Consider the following 20,951-nt stretch of genomic DNA (forward strand, 5'->3'; position numbering starts at 1 on the left):
ACACTCACGTGTACACACAGATACACACAGACACCCGCGCGCACTACACATACACACGGCCCATTTCCTCCGCCTCCCTCTTCCCTCCAGAGGGGGGGTCTCTTTCTCTTTAAAGAGCAGACGGTCTCCTCACAAACCCAGGCTCTCTAAGGCCCCGGGGGCCCGGGACCCGAGTCGGTCGCAGCCAATGGGCGCGGTGGAGAGGCTCGAGCGCGGCTGACGCTGCGCCAATGGGCGGCCGCGGGGGGCGGGGGCAGCGGAGGAGACACTATTGTTGATGAGGAGGAGCGGCGACGGCGGCTGCTGCACCACCTCGTTGCTGCCGGCCGCGGCCCGAGCGCTCCCCCAGCACCCCGGAATCCGTTGTCGTCACCCCGTCGTGTGGGCCTTTCCTCCGGCCTCGAGAATCCTCCCCCTGCAACACAACAACAACAAAACCCCCGTCTCGTCCAGTCACCAGGGAGGGGGAGCCATGTCCCAGCGGGTGAGGCGCAATGGGTCCCCCACGCCGGCCGGCTCCCTCGGGGGCAGTGCGGTCGCCACGGTCGGGGGAGCCGGGAGTCGTCTGCAGCCCATGAGGGCGACGGTTCCGTTCCAGCTGAAGCAGCAGCAGCAGCAACATGGCAGCCCCACGCGGAACAACGGCGGCGGCGGCGGCGGCGGCGGCAACAACGGCGGCTGCTGTGGTGGCGCCTCCGGCCCCTCTGGCGGCGGCGGGGGCCCGCGTACCGCCTCGCGCAGTACAAGCCCCACGCGGGGCGGCGGGAGCACGGCCGCGCGCACCAGCCCCACGGTGGCCACGCAAACGGGCGCGTCCGCGACGTCCACGCGGGGCACCAGCCCCACGCGCGGCACCGCGTCCGGGGCTCGCGGGAGCCCCCCACGGCCGCCGCCGCCGCCGCCTCTGCTGGGCACCGTATCGTCGCCCTGTTCGTCGCCCACCCACCTGTGGACGGGCGAGGTGAGCCTGGCCCCACCCCCAGCCCGCGTCCGGCACCGGAGGAGATCCCCGGAGCAGAGCCGAAGCTCCCCGGAGAGGAGAAGCCCGAGCGCCCCGGTTTGCAAAGCAGGTCCGTGCCGGCGAGGGGGCGGCTCGCGGCGGGAAAGGGTCCCGGGCGCTCGCGGATCCCGCGCCGGGACTGCGGCGCTGCCGCGGAGCCCGGGCAGCCGGGGGCGGGGCCGGGTGGGGTGTGTGGCCGGGGGCGGGGCCGGGCCCGGGTTTGTGGCCCCGCCGCAGCCCCGGCCGCCCCGCGCCTGTCTCATTCATGGCTTAGCCGGGCCCGCTTCGGTCCTCGGGCGTGGAAGTGCCTGCCCTAACCTTGTGCTTGGGCTGATACGTGTTAATTATAAACCCGGGCTCCTGGCCGCCCTGGCTGTCCACTGACTATCGCTTAGCCTACTTTTCTTTTTCTCTTCCGCAAGTTGGGGTGAAACTAGGAGTGGTTTGTCACTTTGTTTTAGTGACATGGTTCATGTTAGCATACTACGTGTTTGCTGCTACGTGTTGGTATTTGTCTTCCACAGAACAGTTTCAGATCTGGGGGACGAAGGACATTATCTTAGGAGGGCAGATCTGGATCAGTGAGGAGACTTGAGGGTGGCAGCGTTTTAGCATTTCCTAAGACTTGGTAAAATGGGAAGCAAGAAGTGAGAAGGAAGTTAAAAGCAAGATTCCTTTGGATGGTTTATGGGTTTTGTTTCAGCGTCTGGGAGTATTTCAGACATACTGGTTTTGCGTTTAGGATTTAAAACCATTTATCTGAATATCTACTTAAAAAAACAAAAACAAATTCCAGAGTCTGTCTCCCTCTTTTACTATTTTAGGGATCTAAAAACTGTTTTGTTTGTTTTCTTTCTGTACCGGGAACTTTAGTGAGAAAAGTCCAGAATAGAGATGTGGATTCCGATGGAGTCATTCATAAGGAAGGATAACTGAGCGGAGAAATTCAAACTATGAGAAGTGAAAAGGGATAAAATTTTATCACCTGGCTGCCTTGCTTTGAGAATCTAGTGATTAAAGAAATGGGTGGTTTTTAGTTGTGTATTAATACTGCCAATGTACACTACCGTTGTCTTTCTGGAGAATTTGCATTAGAACCTTCACACAGAAGATTCAGAAGAATTTCAGAAAATTCAGTAAAGTACTTTTCTAACCAAAACAGACAGGGTGGCTGCAAGGAAATGGAGAGAGTAGTATGTCTTTCTTACAGTTTATTTTATGAAAGATTTTAGACAATGAATACTTTTTTGAAGAGAATTGCTCCTGAAAAGTGATCAGTAGTTTTTTCTCATAAGAATACTATTTTAAGTCTTTTGAGAATGCGAAATGCTTTTTTTCCACTTTGATTGTTAAAAGTACTAGAGCACACCCCCCCAACACACACACCATGATAGCTGTTACCTACTGAGCTCTTACTATATGCTAAATGATTTATATACAAGATTTCATTTTGACCCTAACAACAGTCTTTAGAGAGGTTGAGGTTTGAACTCTGCTTGTTGAAATTCCAAAGTCTGTATCTTTTACGTTATGTCAAGGAAGTAGTTTCATGATGTTTAAGACAGAACCTGAAAATATATAGGAAAAAAAGTATAAAAATATATATAAAAATATAGAGCACACGAAAATCACATGTGTTTAGTTTTTTGAAGGAACTGTTTAGAGATATCTGGTGAAAACATTATTGCTTTAGTTTGCCTTTGACCTTCTGGAGCTAACGTAGCATGGCAGGTGGAGAGAAGAACTTCTGAAGTGGGCAGTCGAGGCGGAGGAAGGAGATGGAGACCTCAGCCTGATAACAGAATCTGGCTACTGTCTCAGCTATTTGACATTCTAAACAGAGCAGCAGCTTGAGGAGAGCCAGGTTGAATTAAGTCTTGGAAATGATGGTGGATGGAGGATGGCATTCCTTCCCTCTGATCTCCAGGAGGGCTGTATTTCCTGTGATCCCAGGCTTCTCATGTGCCCACTCCTCATGTTTCTCAAAGCTCCCCACCTCCAGATTTGTCATTCCATGGAGTGTTCGTGTTGTAAAATTAATCCTGCTCAAAAAAGCAAATACAGAAAAATAAAAATACTCCTTTAGTGCAGGACTGTCAACTACGGGTGAAAAGGGATACTGCCTGTTATTAGTGTAAATGTCCGATAGTTTCCCTCCCAGGAATGTATTCTTGTTTCATCCTAGTGAAATTCTAGGCCGTGTGGGATGAGGTGTTTTCAAATTCCAAGTCTTCATAGAATCTATTAGACCATTTGCTGCGTTTTGTTAGACCAAATCTGGAAGGAGAAAAAAGGGAAAAACCAGACTCCCTTTTTGATTAAAGGAAGGTTACTGCCTGTTTGTGGGGGTGGGGGGTGGGGTGGGGCAGTAGTGGTTCAGTGTTAGAACTCCTGCTTTCCATGTGGGGGACCTGGGTTAGATTCCTGGCTAGTGCACTTTAAGTACAGCCACCATCCATCTGTGAGTGGAGGCTTGTGTGTTGCTATGATGCTCGTCAGGTTTCAGCCAAGCTTGTAGACTTGTAGACTTAAGATGGACTAGGAAGAAAGACCTGGAGATTTATTTCCAAAAAATCAGCCAGCGAAAACCCTGTGTATCACAACAGATTGATCCCATTGTGCATAGGGTTGTGATGAGTCAGGGTAGACTCAGTAGCAGCTGACAACAGCACCGGAAGTTTGTAGTTTCAATAAAATGTAGTAATCCTTACTGTAGAGGAGAAGGATCTACTGCATGTAGTTCTGCAAACCTCAAGCTGTAAAATGGTTGATAATAATATCTATATTATGATAAAGATTAGAGAATGAGAGAAAATTGAAAAATACACAGAACCAAAACCAAACTCACTGCTGTCATGTTAATTTTGACTCATAGCAGACCTATAGGACAGAGTAGAACTGCCCCATAGGGTTTCCAAGGCTATAAATCTTTATGGAAGCAGAGTGCCACATCTTTCTCCCACAGAGCGGCTGGTCAGTTTGAATTGCAGACCTTTTGGTTTGCAGCTGAGTGCTTTAACCATTGCACCACCAGCTCTGCCAATACTCAGAACAATACCACGATATATAAGTTAGCTATTGTGTGTCATACTAGTTTTCTTTCTAGTTTTAGTGGATGTAATATAAATTGCCTGTGTAGGCTCAGTTTCTACGGTTGTGTGAAATTTTGAATTGGGGAAAACATGGCCTGTGAATGTCAGAACATTTTTTTCACAATGGGTCTATGGTTCATCTGTATCAGAAGCACTTGAGAGTGCTTGTTAAAAAATGCAGGTGGTTCCCAGGCCATAGCACTTAACCACTATGCCACTGTGGACTCATAGAGGAGTGTAATTTGTAGGGAATGGGTATAGAAGTTCTGAGGAGGTGGCTTTTGATTGGAGTTGGAAAGGGTGGAAAATAATTTTGTAGTTGGATCATAGAGGTATGAAAATATAATTTTCACTATATTTGGAGCCCTGGTGGTGCAGTGGTTAAGAGCTTGGCTGCTAGCCAAAGGATAAGCAGTTCGAATCCGCCAGCCACTCCTTGGAAACCCTACGGGGCAGTTCTGCTCTGTCCTATAGGGTCACTATGAGTGGGAATCAACTCGATAGCAACAGGTTTGATTTGGTTTTGGTTTATATGGGTTAAAATAAAGGGCACAAGATGTTGGGGAGGGGAGATACGGAGCCCCAGAAGAAGTAGGTAGAAAGATGTTTTCGGAATGCCCTTGAATATTCTTAGGAGCTTAGAATGTATTACATGGTTAATAGTATGTGTTCTAGAGCCAGACTGCTAGGGTTTAAATCCTGGTATTGCCACTTACTTACTGGCTGTTTAACCTTAGCAAGCTAACTTTGTAGTCCCTAGTTGGCGCAAATGGTTAACATGCTCAGCTGCTAAGTTAAAGGTTGGCTGGAGGTTCAAGTCCAGTCAGGGATGCCTCGGAAGGAAGGCCTGGTGATCTTCTGAAAAATCAGCTGTTGAAAACCCTATGGAGCACAGTTCTGCTCTGACACACATGGGGTTGTCATGAGTCAAAATTGACTTGACAGCATGTGGTTTTTTCCTAAGTGGTTTTGAGTTAACTTCACCTATAAAAAGCAAGATACTGGTAGTACTTGGAGCCCTGATGGCACAGTGGTTAAGAGCTATGGTGAGCTACGGCTACTAACCAAAAGGTTGGCAGTTTGAATCCACCAGTCGCTCCTTGGAAACTCTATGGGGCAGTTCTCCTCTGTTCTGTAGGATACTTACAATAGTACTTACAACAGAGGATTGTTACAAGGATAAAATCCTCTTAATGCATGTGTGGGGTATAGTGATCTCCTACTATTAGCTATTTTCATATCATCTTTATCATCCTCATCCAGGGGTTTTAAGGCATTAAAAGTCAATTTACGTAAGGTGAACACCTGACTCATAAACCAAAAAAATCAGACCCACTGCTGTCAAGTTAATTCCTACTCATAGCAACCCTAAAGGACAGGGTAGAACTGCCTCATAGAGTTTCCAAGGGTGGAAATCTTTACGGAGACAGACTGCCACATTTTTCACAGAATAGCTGGTGGGTTCGAGCTGCTGACCTTTTGGTTGGCAGCCATGTGCTTTAGCCACTGCACCACCAGGGCTCCTGTACCTGACTCATAATAAATGTTACATATATAAGTGTTAGCTATTCATGGCAGTATTAGTAGTAATATATTCTTAGAATGAATAGAGAAAGAATTTGAGGTAGGAGACACCAGAGGATAGTAACTCAAAAAAGCATTGAGCACCTGAATTTAGGTGCAGTGACAGGAATGGCAAGGGTGAAAGATTTGAGAGCTTGACTTGGTAACCTGTTGGATATAGGGATTGAGAAAGGGGGAGTCGAAGATGATAGTTTAGGTGGTGGTTATTAACTGAGATAAACAACACAGATGGCAAAGCAGATTTAGACATGTTTAATTTGTGCTCTGAGGAAATCCAGGTAATTTTCTAACTTGTGGCAAATACAGTTTTAGAATTAGGGATGCAGTTTAAAAAATTGGGACTCATTCATTTCTGTTCAGTAAGCATTGATTTAATACATAACTCATACTAGATATTTGCATTACACAGTACATGCAATGATTAATTACACTAGGATGAACAGGATGATGGAGAGAATGCTGAGGATAGAGCCCTGTGAGAAAACAGCATTTTTAAGGCTAGAAAGAAAAGCCAGTGAAGAATCTTGAGAATGTAGTAGGAGGAGAACTGGTAGAATAGGGTTGGGAAAGCCAAAAGGATTAGATTTCGAGGAGGAGATGGTAAAGATTTTCAGATGTTGTGAAGAGAAGAAGACTGGGCCTAGAGAGTAGGCTTTTGAATTTGGCGTTTAGGTCAGTTGATGATCTCTGAAAAAGAATAGTTTAAGTAGCATGTTGGGGGCATAGATCAGATTGAAGTGGTGGGTGAGGAAGCAGAGGTAGTGAGGATAAATTACTGTTACGGTTCCATTCCCGTTGCCATCTAGTCTGTTTTGACTCATGGCAACCCATATGCTTCAGAATAGAACTGTGTTCTGCAGGGTTTTCTTGGCTGCAGATTTCCAGGCTTTTCTTCCATGGTGCCAACGGGTGGTTTCAAACTGCCAACCTTTCGGTTAGTAGCTGAGAGCAAACCGTTTACTCCACCCAGGGTCCTGAAAAATTACTCTCGTGGAGTATAAAACCAAAACACCAAACCAGTTGCTGTTGAATCAGTTCTGACTCATGGCGAACCTGTGTGTGTCCAAGTAGAACCGTGCTCCATAGGGTTTTCAGTGGCTAGTTTTTCAGAAGTAAATTGCCAGGCCTTTTTTCTGAGGCACCTCTGGGTAGACTCAAACTTCCAGCCTTTCTGTCAGCAGTCAAGCATGTTAACTGTTTGCACCACCCAGGAATGCATTATGGGGTATAAGTTACTCTTAGTCAGTGCAAGGAAGGAAAGTGACAAAACAGGATGAACGGTTGAGCTAAGGTTCATTTATTTGTTAAATGAGGAAAACTTAAGAGTATTTATAGGTTTAGGAAAAGGAATCAACCAGAGGATGGAAAATTGCAAGTTCAAGAGAAGATAGGAATAACAGATGGAGCAAGGTCATGGAAAAGATGAGAGACAATGGGATCTAGTACATGGTAGAGTCTCCGGAAGTCTTGGAAACGACTAAAGACACTTCTTCCTCTGAGGGTGGAAAGGGCTAAGGGTGGGTTAAGTTGATAGATAACTCAGCTGCAGAAGGGAAAGGAAGTTGAGAAAGTTACCCACTTCCATCTCCAAACTACTTGCAGAGAATAAATAGCATGTTTGTCATAGTGCTATATTTTTACATTTAAAATTTATTTTTATCAAAGTACGTGTACATAATTTAAAGTGTCAAGTAGCACTAAGCTTATAATCAAATAAAATGTTCCCCTACCACATCCCTTTCCACTCCTACTTCCTGCCCCCTAGAGGCAATCACTTTCAACTCTTAGTGGTTTCTTTTGGTGTTTCCTACATGATTCTAAATAACATGTTTATGCTGCTGCTTTAGGGTTTTCTTTTTCTTTCAGTTTTATATATTATATAGTGACTTCCTACTATGAAAAATGTAGATTTGCCTCTCCAATCTCTCCTCCGCAATCCTCCTAATGTAATCATAGCATCCTTTTGGTTATGTCAGTATTAATGTTCAGATTAGGAGTGCTGATGGCACAGTAGTTAAGTGCTTGGCTGCTAACTGAAGTGTCAGAGGTTTGAACCCACCAGCCACTCCACGGAGAGACATGTGGCAGTCTGCCTCCATAAAGATTTACAGCCTTGGAAACCCTATGGGGCAGTTCTACCCTGTTGTATAGGGTCGCTATGCATCGGAATCGACTTGACGGCAGTGAGTATGTTTAATTTATTATGATTGTGTAAATATTGTTTGTAGTAGAGCCTTGTGGCATGCTGCAGTTATATTTACGTTCTTTATAGCTCTGTGCTCCTTGAAGTTAAAATTGCCTTATTTTTTGTTTTAGCTTTTTTTTGCTTGGTTTTCTGTGTATCATGAGTGAGTTGGGGTTTGACAGAAACTGACAACAATCATGAATTCATCCCCCAACTTTCTGATAACAGGAACTACCTTTAAATATTTTAAAACACATCAGATGTTTTGTCAGTTTCACTTTTTTCCCTTGGAGCTTTCCCTTCTGGAGTCCACTATGCTGCTTTTACAAATGGGCCTGTTGATCCCTAGGTCTTTGGTATAGCTATTGTGTTGGAACTTCTCTTAATCTCCCTTGGAATGAAGGTCTTCTCTTCATTCAACTTGGAATTCTGTTCATCTCTCTCCTGCTTTAAAAAAGGTACCCTTATTTCTGGATCTTGTTTTGCTGGAGCATAACTTCCAATCATTTTTTTTGAGAGAGGGTACTTGGGAGATATGTTGTATTCTTTGAAGACTTTAAGTGTCTGAAAATATCTTTGTGCCTGATGGTTTGGGTGTAGAATTCTAGGTTGAAAATACTTTTTCTATTGAATGTTAAAAGCAGTTCTCCATCTTCTAGTTTCTAAAATTGCTGTTGAGATGTTCCTTGTAGGCGATGCGGGTTGTGTGTGTGCGTGCATGTGTATGAACTATAAGGTAATAATTATTTTAGAACAGTGGTAATGGAGATGTTACCACTGTTCTAAAATAGTTATTACTTTGGTGTGGGTATTTTTTTTTTTTTTCATTCAGTGTGCTGGCTATGTGGGGGGCTTTTTCAGTGTGGAGGCTCTTCATTTCTGGAAGATTTTATTCTATTGCTTCTCCTTTCTATTTGTTTCCTCTTTTTGAAGCCTGTGTTATCCAGATGTTGGACCTCTTGGATTGAACCTCTAATTTTTTTATTTGTGTTCTAGTTTCTATTTCTGTACTTTTTTGCTCTTTCTTGGCAATTTATCGTCTATCCTTTTTATTGATTTTTTTTTCCTTTTGGCTCTTATATTTTTATTTTTCAAGAGTACTTATTCTCTTAATATCCTTTACAAATAGTTATAAAAGGTACAAATGCATGTCAGAGTTTTTTTTTTTTTTCTGCATTGTTTTCAGAGTTCTTTTTATCTTGATCTTTGTCTTTCGTGTTGGAGACTTTTTCATTTTAATTTTTAAACGAGACACTAAAATGTTGATTAGGTGCGCTTTGTGCCTGGGTTAGGCAGGTAGACTGGAGGACCCTTAATTGTCAAATGATGAAGCAGGGGCTCCTGTTTCCCCAGGGAAGAGTCCTATAATATCATGCTTGAACGTGTGGCTGGCATTCTTAAGTCTGTCTTAAGCCTGTCTAGTTACTCTCACTAAAGCAGTCTTTCACAATCTCTCTGCCCTAGAGAACCCCTGGATTAATTTCCAGTTCTGGGAACTGCATGTGTGATCAGTAAATCGAGATATAATAATCTAGTAATAATTTAAGCCCTTGATTTATCTGTGGATTTATTGGGCCAATTTTTATTAGCTTGTTCCTTTTGTATGTTTTTCCCCTCTCCACAAAGGAATCGCCACTAATTCAAGGGAGTAGTGAAGTAAAGGAAACTTCAGTTTTTACTTTAAAAAAAATTCCTGTGATTTTTTTTCTTACCTCATTCAAGCAGTTGAAATAATCTTTTCACCAGTTTTTACTTTGCGAGATGCTAATGAGATATTATGTGATATATGATATGTACAAGATGTCCCCCCCCGCCCCAACTTAAACGAAAAACTACACTTTATCTAACTCTTCTGGGAGGAGAAACACAGTTAAGCTTACTTTACCTGTTTTAGGCAGGTTCTCTAGAGAAGCAAAACCAGTAAAGCTTATAAATATATATAGAGAGAGAGGTTTATGTTAAGGAAATTGCTCACATGATTGTAGAGGCTGGAATGTCCCAAGTCCATGGGTAAGGATAGAGACTTCTCCTGATTCATGTAGCTGGCAGGGGCTGGTGAACCCAAGATTGGCAGGTCAAACAGCAGGGCTGTTGCTCACAGGCTGCGAAGATCTACAGATCTCAGGATTGACAGGCAAGACCGCAGGTAAGCTGCTAGCTCAAGTCCCAAGAACCAGAGGTCAGATGAACAGGAGCCAGCTGCAGGATCCAGAGCTAGCAAAAGCCCACAAGCCTTGCCAGAGTCCACTTATATTTGATGCAGGCCACACCCCCAAGGAAACTCCCTTTGAACCAAATTGGCTATTCACAACTGATCCTATCATGGAGGTGATCACATTATATCAAATCTCATCATGGAAGTGATCACATCATGATAGGACTGCCAAACTACATCATAACTGCCAAACCGCTGAGAATCATGGCCCAGCCAAATTGACATACAATTACCTCTCTTGAAATTAATCTTCCTTTCTTTATAAATTTTTTGTTTTTTTACTAATTTTTTTTTGTGGTAAAATGTATGTACCATAAAATTTACCTCTTTAAAAACTATAACATATAACAATTCATCAATTTCTACACGTACAATTCAGTAACATTGATTACTGTTGGGGATTGAATTGTGTCCCCCCAAAACATGTGCTGTAAATCCTAACCTCTATGCCTGTGGTTATAATCCCATTTGGGAGTGGGTTGCCTTTGTTATGTTAATGAGACAGGATTAGTATAGGGTGTGTCTTAAATCAATCTCTTTTGAGATATTAAAGGGATTAAAACAGGCAAGCAAGGGATGCAGAAATGGGGCAAGATACATGCCAAGATACATGGATCGAGAACTCCAAGGAACCAGGAAGCAGAAGCTGAAGAGACAAGGACCTTCCTCCAGAGCCATCGCCCTGAATTTGGACTTCAAGAACTTGACTGCTAACCAAAAGGTTGGAAGTTTGAGTTCACCAGGCACTTCTTGGAAACCCTACAGGACAGCCCTACTCTGTCCTGTAGGGTTGCTGTGAGTCGGAATCGACTTGACGGCTGTGGGTTTGGTGTTTTTTTTTGGTTATTGTACTGTATTTGTCCTTTTGTGTCTGACCTGTTTCACTTAGCATGACGTCCTCTAGGTTCATCCATGTTGTGTTGTGCATGAGGACTTCATTCCTCTTTATGGCTAAGTAATGCTCCATTGCATGTATGTACCACATTTTGTTTCTCCATTCATCTATTGATGAATACTAGGATAGAGCCGGCCACAGGAATGAAATGCTTTCAGGATATTTTCTCTTAATCCCTTAATCTTTCATCTGTTTCTGTTTACTTCTTTCTGCCCTGTTGTCTCAAATCATGGAACATGGTTATAAAAGTTGCCTTAAATTCTTTGATGATTGCAGAATCCAAGTCATCTTGGGGTTAATGTCTCTTGATTTTCTGGATGTTTCGAATGTTATATTTTGAGACTGTTAAAGTTATCTGGAAGGTGTTGAATTTTTTCTTTTTGCAGGAAATAAACCTATTACCTTCAGACTGCAAATACTCAACTTTCTTTGGTCTATGGCTCTAATGGCTGTTTAGTTTTTAAAGTCTTAGCAGTGCTGCCTGAGGCTGTCTTTTGTTTGTGTATCTCTGGGATAGTGGTCTACATCTGTATCCTAGCTCAGGCCTCAAAGCCTTCGCTGTGCTGCTTTGGGTCAGTTGCATGCATGCACAACTTTGCACTGAGCCTAGAACTGCATACACAGATTTAGGGGGGTTCCCTTTCTCCACCTCCATCTTCTCCATGATTTACCTCCAAAAACATTCTGTCTCCCAGCAGTCCTTGTCTTCATTTTCTGAGTATAAAGCCAGGATTTTTAACCTCTCTGTGCTGTCACTCACTTCCCACGACTAGGTCTGCCTCCTGGCCTAATCCGTGAGAGCAGAGAGAGGAAAAATAATGATTTCTTCTTTGTGCTCTTCCAACCACAGAAGCTTCTTTTCTGAGTTCCTCTCGTCACAGGAGAAGGATTTTCTCTTAACAGTTTTCAGTGTCTGTAGGGTCATTATGAGTTGGAATTGACTGGATTGCAGTGGGTTTGGGTTTTTTTGGTGGTCACTGCTATAACCACAGGAGTGCAGCTTTGCATCTGGTACTTCCCTTAGGCCAGTGCCAGGAGAGTAGGAAGAGAGAGAGAAAAAACAAAATAAAACAAGATTATACCAACATCTTAATGGGGGTGCCCCTTTCCTGGTCCTTTGGCCCAAAAAAGAAGAGCTTCTCTTGGACCTTTCCTACCAATCCTTACCGCATAGTTCACACCTCCGGCTGCCTTTGAATCCAATCTGGGATATATGGGAGGGAAAAGAAGCCCAAGGAATTTATTTCCGTATCAGTTGTTTTTTCCCTGAATCTCCCTGCTATTAATTACTAAGATAATTACTTTATGTATTCTGTCCAGGGTTTTTAGTTAGAATTAGTGCTAGAGATAGGGTGGCACTCCATCTAAGCTGGAATGCTGGCATCTTCCCTTACCAACTTTTATTTAATTTCAGAGATTTATTTGAAAGTCTGAATACAATATGAGAAATAGTAAATTTCTTATTATTTTATTGAGCACTTTCTGTATACCAACTACTATGCTCAGTGCTTTATGTGTAATACCTAATTTAATCCTCACACTGCCCTTGTGAAGTAGATATTGCCATTTTACTGATCAAAATGTTGAGGCCAGCTAACTTACTCATGGTCACATAAATATTAAGTGGTATAACCAGTATACAAACCAGGGACTTTTATAGTCCAGAGCCCAGTTACCTACTTGCTATGTTGAACCAGCTCACATAGAAAAAATCATATTTTTAGCTGCAGAATATGAAGCTTTAGAAAAACTCATTAAAAAAAAAAATTATACCCCCATAGTTTTACAGTCTGCTTTTTCCACTTAAAGTATTGGAAACAATTTCCACATCAATAAATATGCCTCTGCAACATTTTAATTGCTATGGAGCGCATATTCTTTTATGTGGATGTTCCACGTTTATTTTTGGATATTCTTTTGCTGTTCAAGTGTGCAGTGAACATTAAAATTGAACGATTTTGCCTTATTTTCTGTATGATACTAAGTTGTAAGTTTCATTGTGGTTTGAGTGTGTTCTCAAATTAAGCTGAAATTTTGAATTCTGACTGTGTACATGTGCTTAGGGTGTTAATGCTGCCGAGTTAGTTCTGACTCTGGGGACCCTATCTCTGTGTTACAGAGTAGAACTGTTCCTTAAAAGTTGATAGAAGAATAAAATATTCTTCAAAAAATTTAGATATGGACAATTTGCCTTGATAAAATTGGATGTGATAGTAATAATTGTTACAAAGGAAAACTCCCAATAAGAGACTCTGATTGATAAAATTTGGCATAGTAAAAACCGAATTGGGTCTTAATTGTTAACTTTACATTAAAAACAATTGAGGCAGAAGAAAATTACTTTAGTAAAATAAACATGAAGTTTGAGGAAAAAATTAGAAAAGTTTTCTTGTGGTCTTGAGAAAATTTATCAAAGGAATAAGTTGACTTAGTGGATTTGCACTGGAAAAATACTTTGTTGATAAAAAATCAGTTAATGTTTCACAGTCATAATCACACACACACACACACAAACACACACACGCACACGCCTCTGTGTGAGGATGGGAGAGACAAAAGGTTTTAAGAGCCTGAGAAGCTCAACCTGCCACATCTGTTTAAAAATAATTGTATCTGAGTGTGTACGTTCGTATGTTTGTATTCTGAAAAATGTCAGGCAAGACACTGCTAACTGGGTTTCCTCTGGCGGGTGGAATAGGGGGACGTGTCATAGATAACTTTCACTTTTCTTTTTTTTTTTGAAATAGCATGTTCCATTTTATAATAAAAATGCTAATAAAATTTATTTGTATTGTAACAGTGATTTAAAAATGGAGTTAAATGTCAAGAAATGGATTAAATATAGAATGAAAATTCATCACAACTGGGACTTGCTCCCAGCCTCTATTTGGGCTATTTTAATACTTTTTCTTTTTGATATGGCTCAGAAAGAGCTGCTTTTGTGTGTGTTCTTTGAATTTCATGAAAGAAATTATGCTTTTCTATTCTTGAATTCAGTGATTATGGTGAAGGTAATAATTACATCTAGAGGAACAGCTGTGCCAGGGTACCCTTGAATGGTACTTCTTCTATCATAGTTTAGACCAGTCCCAAGGTGAACCTTGCTGTTGGACCCTGATAGATAGTTTAGGAATCTCAAACTAAAGTAAATAATTTAGGTTGGGTTATCTAGTTGAAGACTTGTGCTGTGTTTATTTCTGCTAGGTCTCAGTCTTTTGAGGCGTTTGGGATATTGGCTTATAAAGAGACAATTGGTGTGTGGTGAAGTAGACATCTGGCATGGCTGTGCTACGGGAAGTAGTGGATAAGATTATAGCATAATAATAGAGAGGTTAGTAATAGGATAGTGTTAGAAGTAAAATCACTGTAAAATCATAGCATATATCTGCCTGTTCAAAACAACTTTTTCTAAAAATTTTACTTGTCACATCATTGGGCATAAACTTCAGTTTATCTAGAGTCTAAAGATTCAGGAAGTACAACTTTGAAAAAAATTTGTTTTATGTTTTTGAGAGATTAGTAATAATTCTCTTATGACATAAGGACTTATTTAAAAGAATGTTTTCTGAAGTGTGGTATAAAGCAATAGTTTCGGAGTCCAATTTTCTTTATTTTCTGTATCAACAAAGAGTAAGAAAAGGAAGTAGTATTTGAGTGCCTGACATGTGCTGGATGCATGCTTCCAAATTAGGCTGTATTTATTTTCATTTTATAAATGAGGATATTCAGGTCCAGAAAGTTTTAAGTGATTAGTGTTTCAGAGATTTACTAAATGTGGCATGTCAGCTCATGTCTGCTTGATTTTGAGGCCTGTGTTCTTTAGATCATATCACGGTATTATGCAGTATAATTCATTTAACTTTGAATACCTATTATGAATAGGTAGTGTACTAAGCTGGAAGCTCTGAAAAAATACAAATTAGGCTTATATACCAGTAGTTCCTCCGTTTTTGCTCCTCACAGTTTCTGGCTGGATGAGTGTCTAGTAGCACCTCTTAAGACTGTCTGATATAAAATTGTTTTTAGTCTTAAGGGAAGCATAGAAAATAAATGCATTGATAAATTGATGGATGGACTGATTTGGAAATATTGGTTGGAAAACAGAACATTTTAGGTAGAAATGTACTTCAGCCTTTTAAGCCTACATTCTGATTTGGTGAACGTAAATGTTATGCTGTGATGTTGTTAGAAATTTCAAAACAAGCGTTTTAAAAATAAAGGAGTGGTGATTATAGGAGAAAAACTTAATCTTTAAAAAATTTATCTTTCTCCTTTGGAAATCGATTTGGCGCTTCCTTAAAAAGTTAGAAATAGAACTACCATACGATCCAGCAATCCCATTCCTTGGAATATGTCCTAGAGAAATAAAAGCCTTTACACGAACAGATACATGCACACCCATGTTTATTGCAGCACTGTTTACAATAGCAAAAAGATGGAAGCAGCCAAGGTGCCCATCAGTGGATGAATGGATAAATAAATTATGGTATATTCACACAATGGAATATTACGTATTGTTAAAGAACAGTGAGGAATCTGTGAAACATTTCATACCATGGAGGAACCTGGAAGGCATTATGCTGAGTGAAATTAGTCAGTTGGAAAAGGACAAATATTGTATAAGACCACTGTTAAAAGAACTTGAGAAATAGTTTAAACTGAGAGGAAAACATTCTTTTGTGGTTATGAGAAGGGGGAGGGAGGGAGGGTGGGAAGGGGTATTCACTAATTAGATAGTAGATAAGAACTACTTTAGGTGAAGGGAAAGACAGCACACGATACAGGGGAGGTCAGCACAATTGGACTAAACCAAAAGCAAAGAAGTTTCCTGAATAAACTGAATGCTTTGAAGGCCAGCGTAGCAGGGGCAGGGGTCTGGGAACCATGGTTTCAGGGGACATCTAAGTCAGTTGGCATAATAAAATCTATTAACAAAACATTCTGCATCCCACTTTGAAGAGTGGCATCTGGGGTCTTAAACATCAGCAGGCGGCCATCTAAGATGCATCAATTGGTCTCAACCCACCAGGATCAAAGGAGAATGAAGAACACCAAGGACACAAGGTGATTATGAGCCCAAGAGACAGAAAGGGCCACATGAACCAGAGACTGCATCATCCTGAGACCAGCAGAACTAGATGGTGTCCGGCTACAACCGATGACTGCCCTGACAGGGAACACAACAGAGAACCCCTGAGGTAGCAGGAGAGCAGTGGGATGCAGACCCCAAATTCTCATAAGACCAGACTTAATGGTCTGACTGAGACTAGAAGGACCCCGGTGGTCATGGCCCCTAGACCTTCTGTTGGCCCAGGACAGGAACCATTCTCGAAGCCAACTCTTCAGACATGGATTGGACTGGACAGTGGGTTTAGAGGGATGCTGGTGAGGAGTGAGCTTCTTGGATCAGGTGGACACTTGAGACTGTTGGCATCTCCTGCCTGGAGGGGAGATGAGAGGGTGGAGGGGGTTAGAAGCTGGCGAAAAGGACACAAAAAGAGAGAGTGGAGGGAGAGAGCAGGCTATCTCATTAGGGGGAGAGTAACTGGGAGTGTGTAGCAAGGTGTATATGGGTTTTTGTGTGAGAGACTGACTTGATTTGTAAACTTTCACTTAAAGCACAATAAAAATTATTAAAAAAATTTTATCCTTCTGTATATCAATCATGTGGTGTCAGTTTGGGTGGATCTGCTTACTTACCACAGGGTTTTCATTCCCTCCTAATGTGGAAATTTGTGAGTTGCCCCCCCGCCACATGAGTTAAAAAAAAAAAACAAAAAAACAGCTTTGCGTGTTAAATAAAGAATAGAGGATAAAGTCTGCTTATTTTGGATGGTGAATGGGAAGATATTTTCTGTAAAAATTTCCAGATTGTTTTCTGGAAGTTACTTTGGTAAGTGAGTTAATCTTGAGTTATAAAAACCATCCTTGGAGATATTTTGACCAAGATGGAACATAACTAAGAAAAGTGCTTCTCACATTGTTTCAATTGGGATTTGGGGCATGTAATGTGAAAGTATTTCTTTAATTTATCCTTCAGAAAAAGTACTAGATGAATATTGCTTTTTTTCCTTGAAGTGTTTTTTGTGATCCTTATTCTTGTATGCTTTATTAGCTCAAAATGAGGAAATACGTAAAGCAAAAATTTCCTTTATCTAATTTGTTGAATTTTTCCTTTTTTTGCTTGAGAAGGTATTTTTTATAGACTCTTGATTGCAAATGACAGCCCAGTTGAACTAAGCGGAATGAGTGTAGAGTTGAAGAAATCTCTGATATAACCAAGAACTAGGATAGATCTGGCCACAGGGATGAAATACTTTTGGGACATTTTCTCTTGATACTGTAATCTTTCATCTGTGCCTATCTGTTAGCTTCTTTCTGTCCTCTTATGTCAAGCCAACAAATATTTATTATCTGCTATATACTAGATGCTATTTTAGTTGCTGGGGAAACAAATGATGAAAAAAGACCAAGTCTTTGTCCTCAAGGAGCTTACCTTGTAGGTACTTTCTCTACATAGCAAGGAACAGGTCCACAGACTATTCCAGACTCATGTTTTCATTTGCAAGATCCATGAGATAAGAGGGCTTCCTCTCTACCAATTCCAGTGAGAAAAATTCCAGGAAAAAAATTGTTAGGTCATGTGCCCATTACAGAATCAGATACTGAACCCAGTAGGATAAGGTACTGTTATTCAACAAGCCTGGCTCATTTACACACCCTGTTCAGAAATCAGGGCCTGTTAGCAAAAGAAGGGAAAGGGGCTGAGTATACTGGGCAGGCAAAGACAGTAGCTCTTCTATGGTGTTTGTGTTTTGAAGTTTGATTTCTTACATTCAAAGGATCAAATAAACTTGCCAAATATGCCAGGCTCTACTAATTTAGAAAACTTGAAGGTGTTGGTCTTTCTCATGAGTTCTAAATCTAGGATAATTGTGATTTTTAGTTTGATGTCCAAACAAATAACTTAATGATTTAATATACTGCTTCCTACATAGTTCACCATATTGTCAGGAATGTTGTAGTTTTATGGATTATAGTTTTGAAAGTTAATGTTACATGGTGCTTTTGTTTGGGTTCATCCAACAGCAAAAAACTGCAGTGGAATTTCTTAATATCCTCTTTAAAGTTTTGGCAGCACTTGGATACAAGTTTTCAAAAGGGTTTTTCTAGTGGTTAATTTATTCTGTGTGATCAAAAGTGCTGCTTCATATTAAACTTTCACAGTTTTCATAGATTCCAGCATGTTCTGTAACCCACTCAAAACATTTTTCTGAAATAAGATTTGCGTCAGTTTGATCATATGGGAATTTAGTTAAGAAGCCTGTGTGTTTAACACTTTTCAAACACACAATAATGAGGCAGTGGAAACCCTCACTTTTGTTCAATATACATGAAAATCCTCTTTAGTTTGAGTTGAATAAATGAATCCAGGAAAGCCAGCCAGTAGAGGAGGGACTGCTGAAGACGAGGACACAATCCAGGTTACATTTTTGTGTATCTCTTTTTAGGTGACTGCAGTATCAACTCTTACTTTTTTTTTAAGTTGTACTTTAGGTGAATGTTTACAGAACAAACTAGTTTCTCATTAAACAGTACACGTATTGTTTTATGACATTGGTTATCAACCCCACGATATGTCAGCACTCTCCCTTCTCAATCTTGTGTTCCCCATTACCAGCTTTCCTGTTCCCTCCTGCCTTCTAATCCTTGCTCCTGGGCTGTTGTGCCCCTTTAGTCTCGTTTTGTTTTATGGGCCTGTCTAATCTTTGGCTGAAGAGTGAACCTTGGGAATGACTTTATTACTGAGCTAACACGGTGTGGGGGGGTCATACTCTCGAGGTTTCTCCAGCCTCTGTCAGGCCAGTAAGTCTGGTCTTTTTTGTGAGTTAGAATTTTGTTCTACATTTTTCTCCAGCTCTGTCTGGGACCCTCTATTGTGATCCCTGTCAGAGCAGTCAATGGTGGTAGCTGGGTACCATCTAGCTGTACTGGACTCAGTCTGGTGGAGGCTGTGGTAGATGTGATCCATTAGTCCTTTGGACTAATCTTTCCCTTGTGTCTTTAGTTTTCTTCATTCTTCCTCCTCTGGAAGGGGTGAGACCAGTAGAGTATCTTAGACGGCTGCTCACAGGCTTTTAAGACCCCAGGCACTACTCACCAAAGTAGAATGTAGAACATTTTCTTTATAAATTGTATTATGCCAGTTGAGCTACATATTCCCTGAGACTGTGGTCCCCACAGCCTTCAGCCCAGCAATTCGGACCCTCAGGGAGTTTCGATGTGTCTATGGAGCTTCCATGACCTTGCCTTGCACAAGTTGTGCTGATTTCCCCAGTATTGTGTACTGTCTTACCTTCCACCAGAGTTACCACTTATCTATTGTCTATTTGGTGTTTTTCCATCCTCACCCCTCCCCTCTCTCATAATAATCCAAAATTGTTTCTTTTTGTGTGTAAGCCTTTTCATTAGTTCCTAGATTAGTGGTCTCATACAATATTTGGCCTTTTGTGATTGACTTATTTCACTCAGCATTATGCCCTCCAGATTCATCCATGTTACGAGATGCTTCACAGATTCATCATTGTTCTTTATCGTTGCATAGTACTCCATCTTGTGTATGTACCATGGTTTGTTTATCCATTCATCTGTTGATGGGCATCTAGGTTGTTTCCATGTTTTTGCTATTGTGAACAATGCTGCAGTGAACATGGATGTGCTATGTCTATTCCTGTGATGACTCTTCTCTAGGATATATTCCTAAGAGTGGGATTGCTGGATCATATGGTATTTCTATTTCTAGCTTTTTAAGGAAGCACCATATCATTTTCCAAAATGGTTGTATCATTTTGCATTCCCACCAGCAGTGCATAAGGGTTCTGATCTTCCCGCAGCCTCTCCAACATTTGTTATTTCATGTTTTATTGATTTGTGCTGGTAATGCCGGGGTGAGATGGTATCTCATTGTAGTTTTAACTTGTATTTGTCTTATGGCTAGTGATCGTGAGCATTTCCTTGTGTGTCTGTTGGCGGCTTTAATGGCTTCTTTGGTGAAGTGTCTGTTTATTTCCTTTGCCCATTTTTTAATTGGATTATTTGTCTTTTTGTTGTAGAGGTGTTGGATTTTCCTGTAGATTTTAGAGATTAGACCTTTGTCTGATTTGTAATAGCCAATTTTTTTCCCCCAGTCTCTAGGTTCTCTGTTTATTCTTTTGGTGAAGTGTTTTGATGAGCCTAAGGGTTTAATTTTTAGAAGATTGCAGTTATCTAGCTCATCTTCTGGAGTTTGTGTGTTGTTGGTTATGGTTTGTATCCTGTTAATGCTGTGTATTGGGGCCTGTAGCGTTGATCCTGTTTTTTCTTCTATGAACTTTATAGTTTTTGGCTTTTTATTTAGGTCTTTGATCCATTTTGAATTAGTTTTTGTGAGGTATGGGTCCTGTGTCATTGTTTTGCAGATGGACATCCAGTTTTACCAGCACCATTTTTTAAAAAGACTGTCTTTTCCCCATTTGATGGACTTTGGACACTCGTCGAGGATCAGGTGACTGTAGGTGGATGGATTTACATCTTTGCTTCTCAGTTCTTTTCCATTGGCCAGTGTATCTGTTGTTGTACCAGTACCAGGTTGTTTTGACTACCGTAGCTGTACAGTAGGTTCTGAGGTCAGGTAGTGTGAGTCTTCCTGCTATATTCTTCTTCAATAGTGCTTTACTTTTCTGGGGCTTCTTCCCTTTCCATATAAAGTTAATGATTAGTTTTTCCATCTCTTTAAAGAAAGTTGTTGGTATTCAAATCTTAATTTTAAATGAAACATGTCCCCTTCAAAATATAAAGTGTTTACCTTAAGAAAGCATAAACTGTAAAGATTTTAGTAACCTTTTGGTTTCTGTAGGAGACTGCACTATCAAAATAACAGTTATATGTATTCTAAACAGGAAATTATAGTATATATTACTGGCCTGGAAAGTCTGATACTC

At 41.1% G+C, this 20,951-nt stretch overlaps 1 protein-coding gene across 2 annotated transcripts in view; it reads left to right on the forward strand.

Annotated features, from left to right (window-relative positions):
- The first annotated feature begins 253 nt into the window (after positions 1 to 253).
- FAM117B (family with sequence similarity 117 member B) overlaps positions 254 to 20,951 on the forward strand; it is an 87,812-nt gene continuing 67,114 nt past the window's right edge. For both annotated transcript variants that reach the window (XM_049887897.1, XM_049887898.1), the window contains exon 1: positions 254 to 1,070. In XM_049887897.1, coding sequence (XP_049743854.1) covers positions 278 to 1,070 — 793 coding nt within the window. In that variant the 5' untranslated portion in view covers positions 254 to 277. The remainder of the gene's footprint in view (positions 1,071 to 20,951) is intronic.

The sequence above is a fragment of the Elephas maximus genome, chromosome 6 (genome assembly GCF_024166365.1).
Source record: "Elephas maximus indicus isolate mEleMax1 chromosome 6, mEleMax1 primary haplotype, whole genome shotgun sequence".
Lineage (NCBI taxonomy): Eukaryota > Metazoa > Chordata > Mammalia > Proboscidea > Elephantidae > Elephas > Elephas maximus.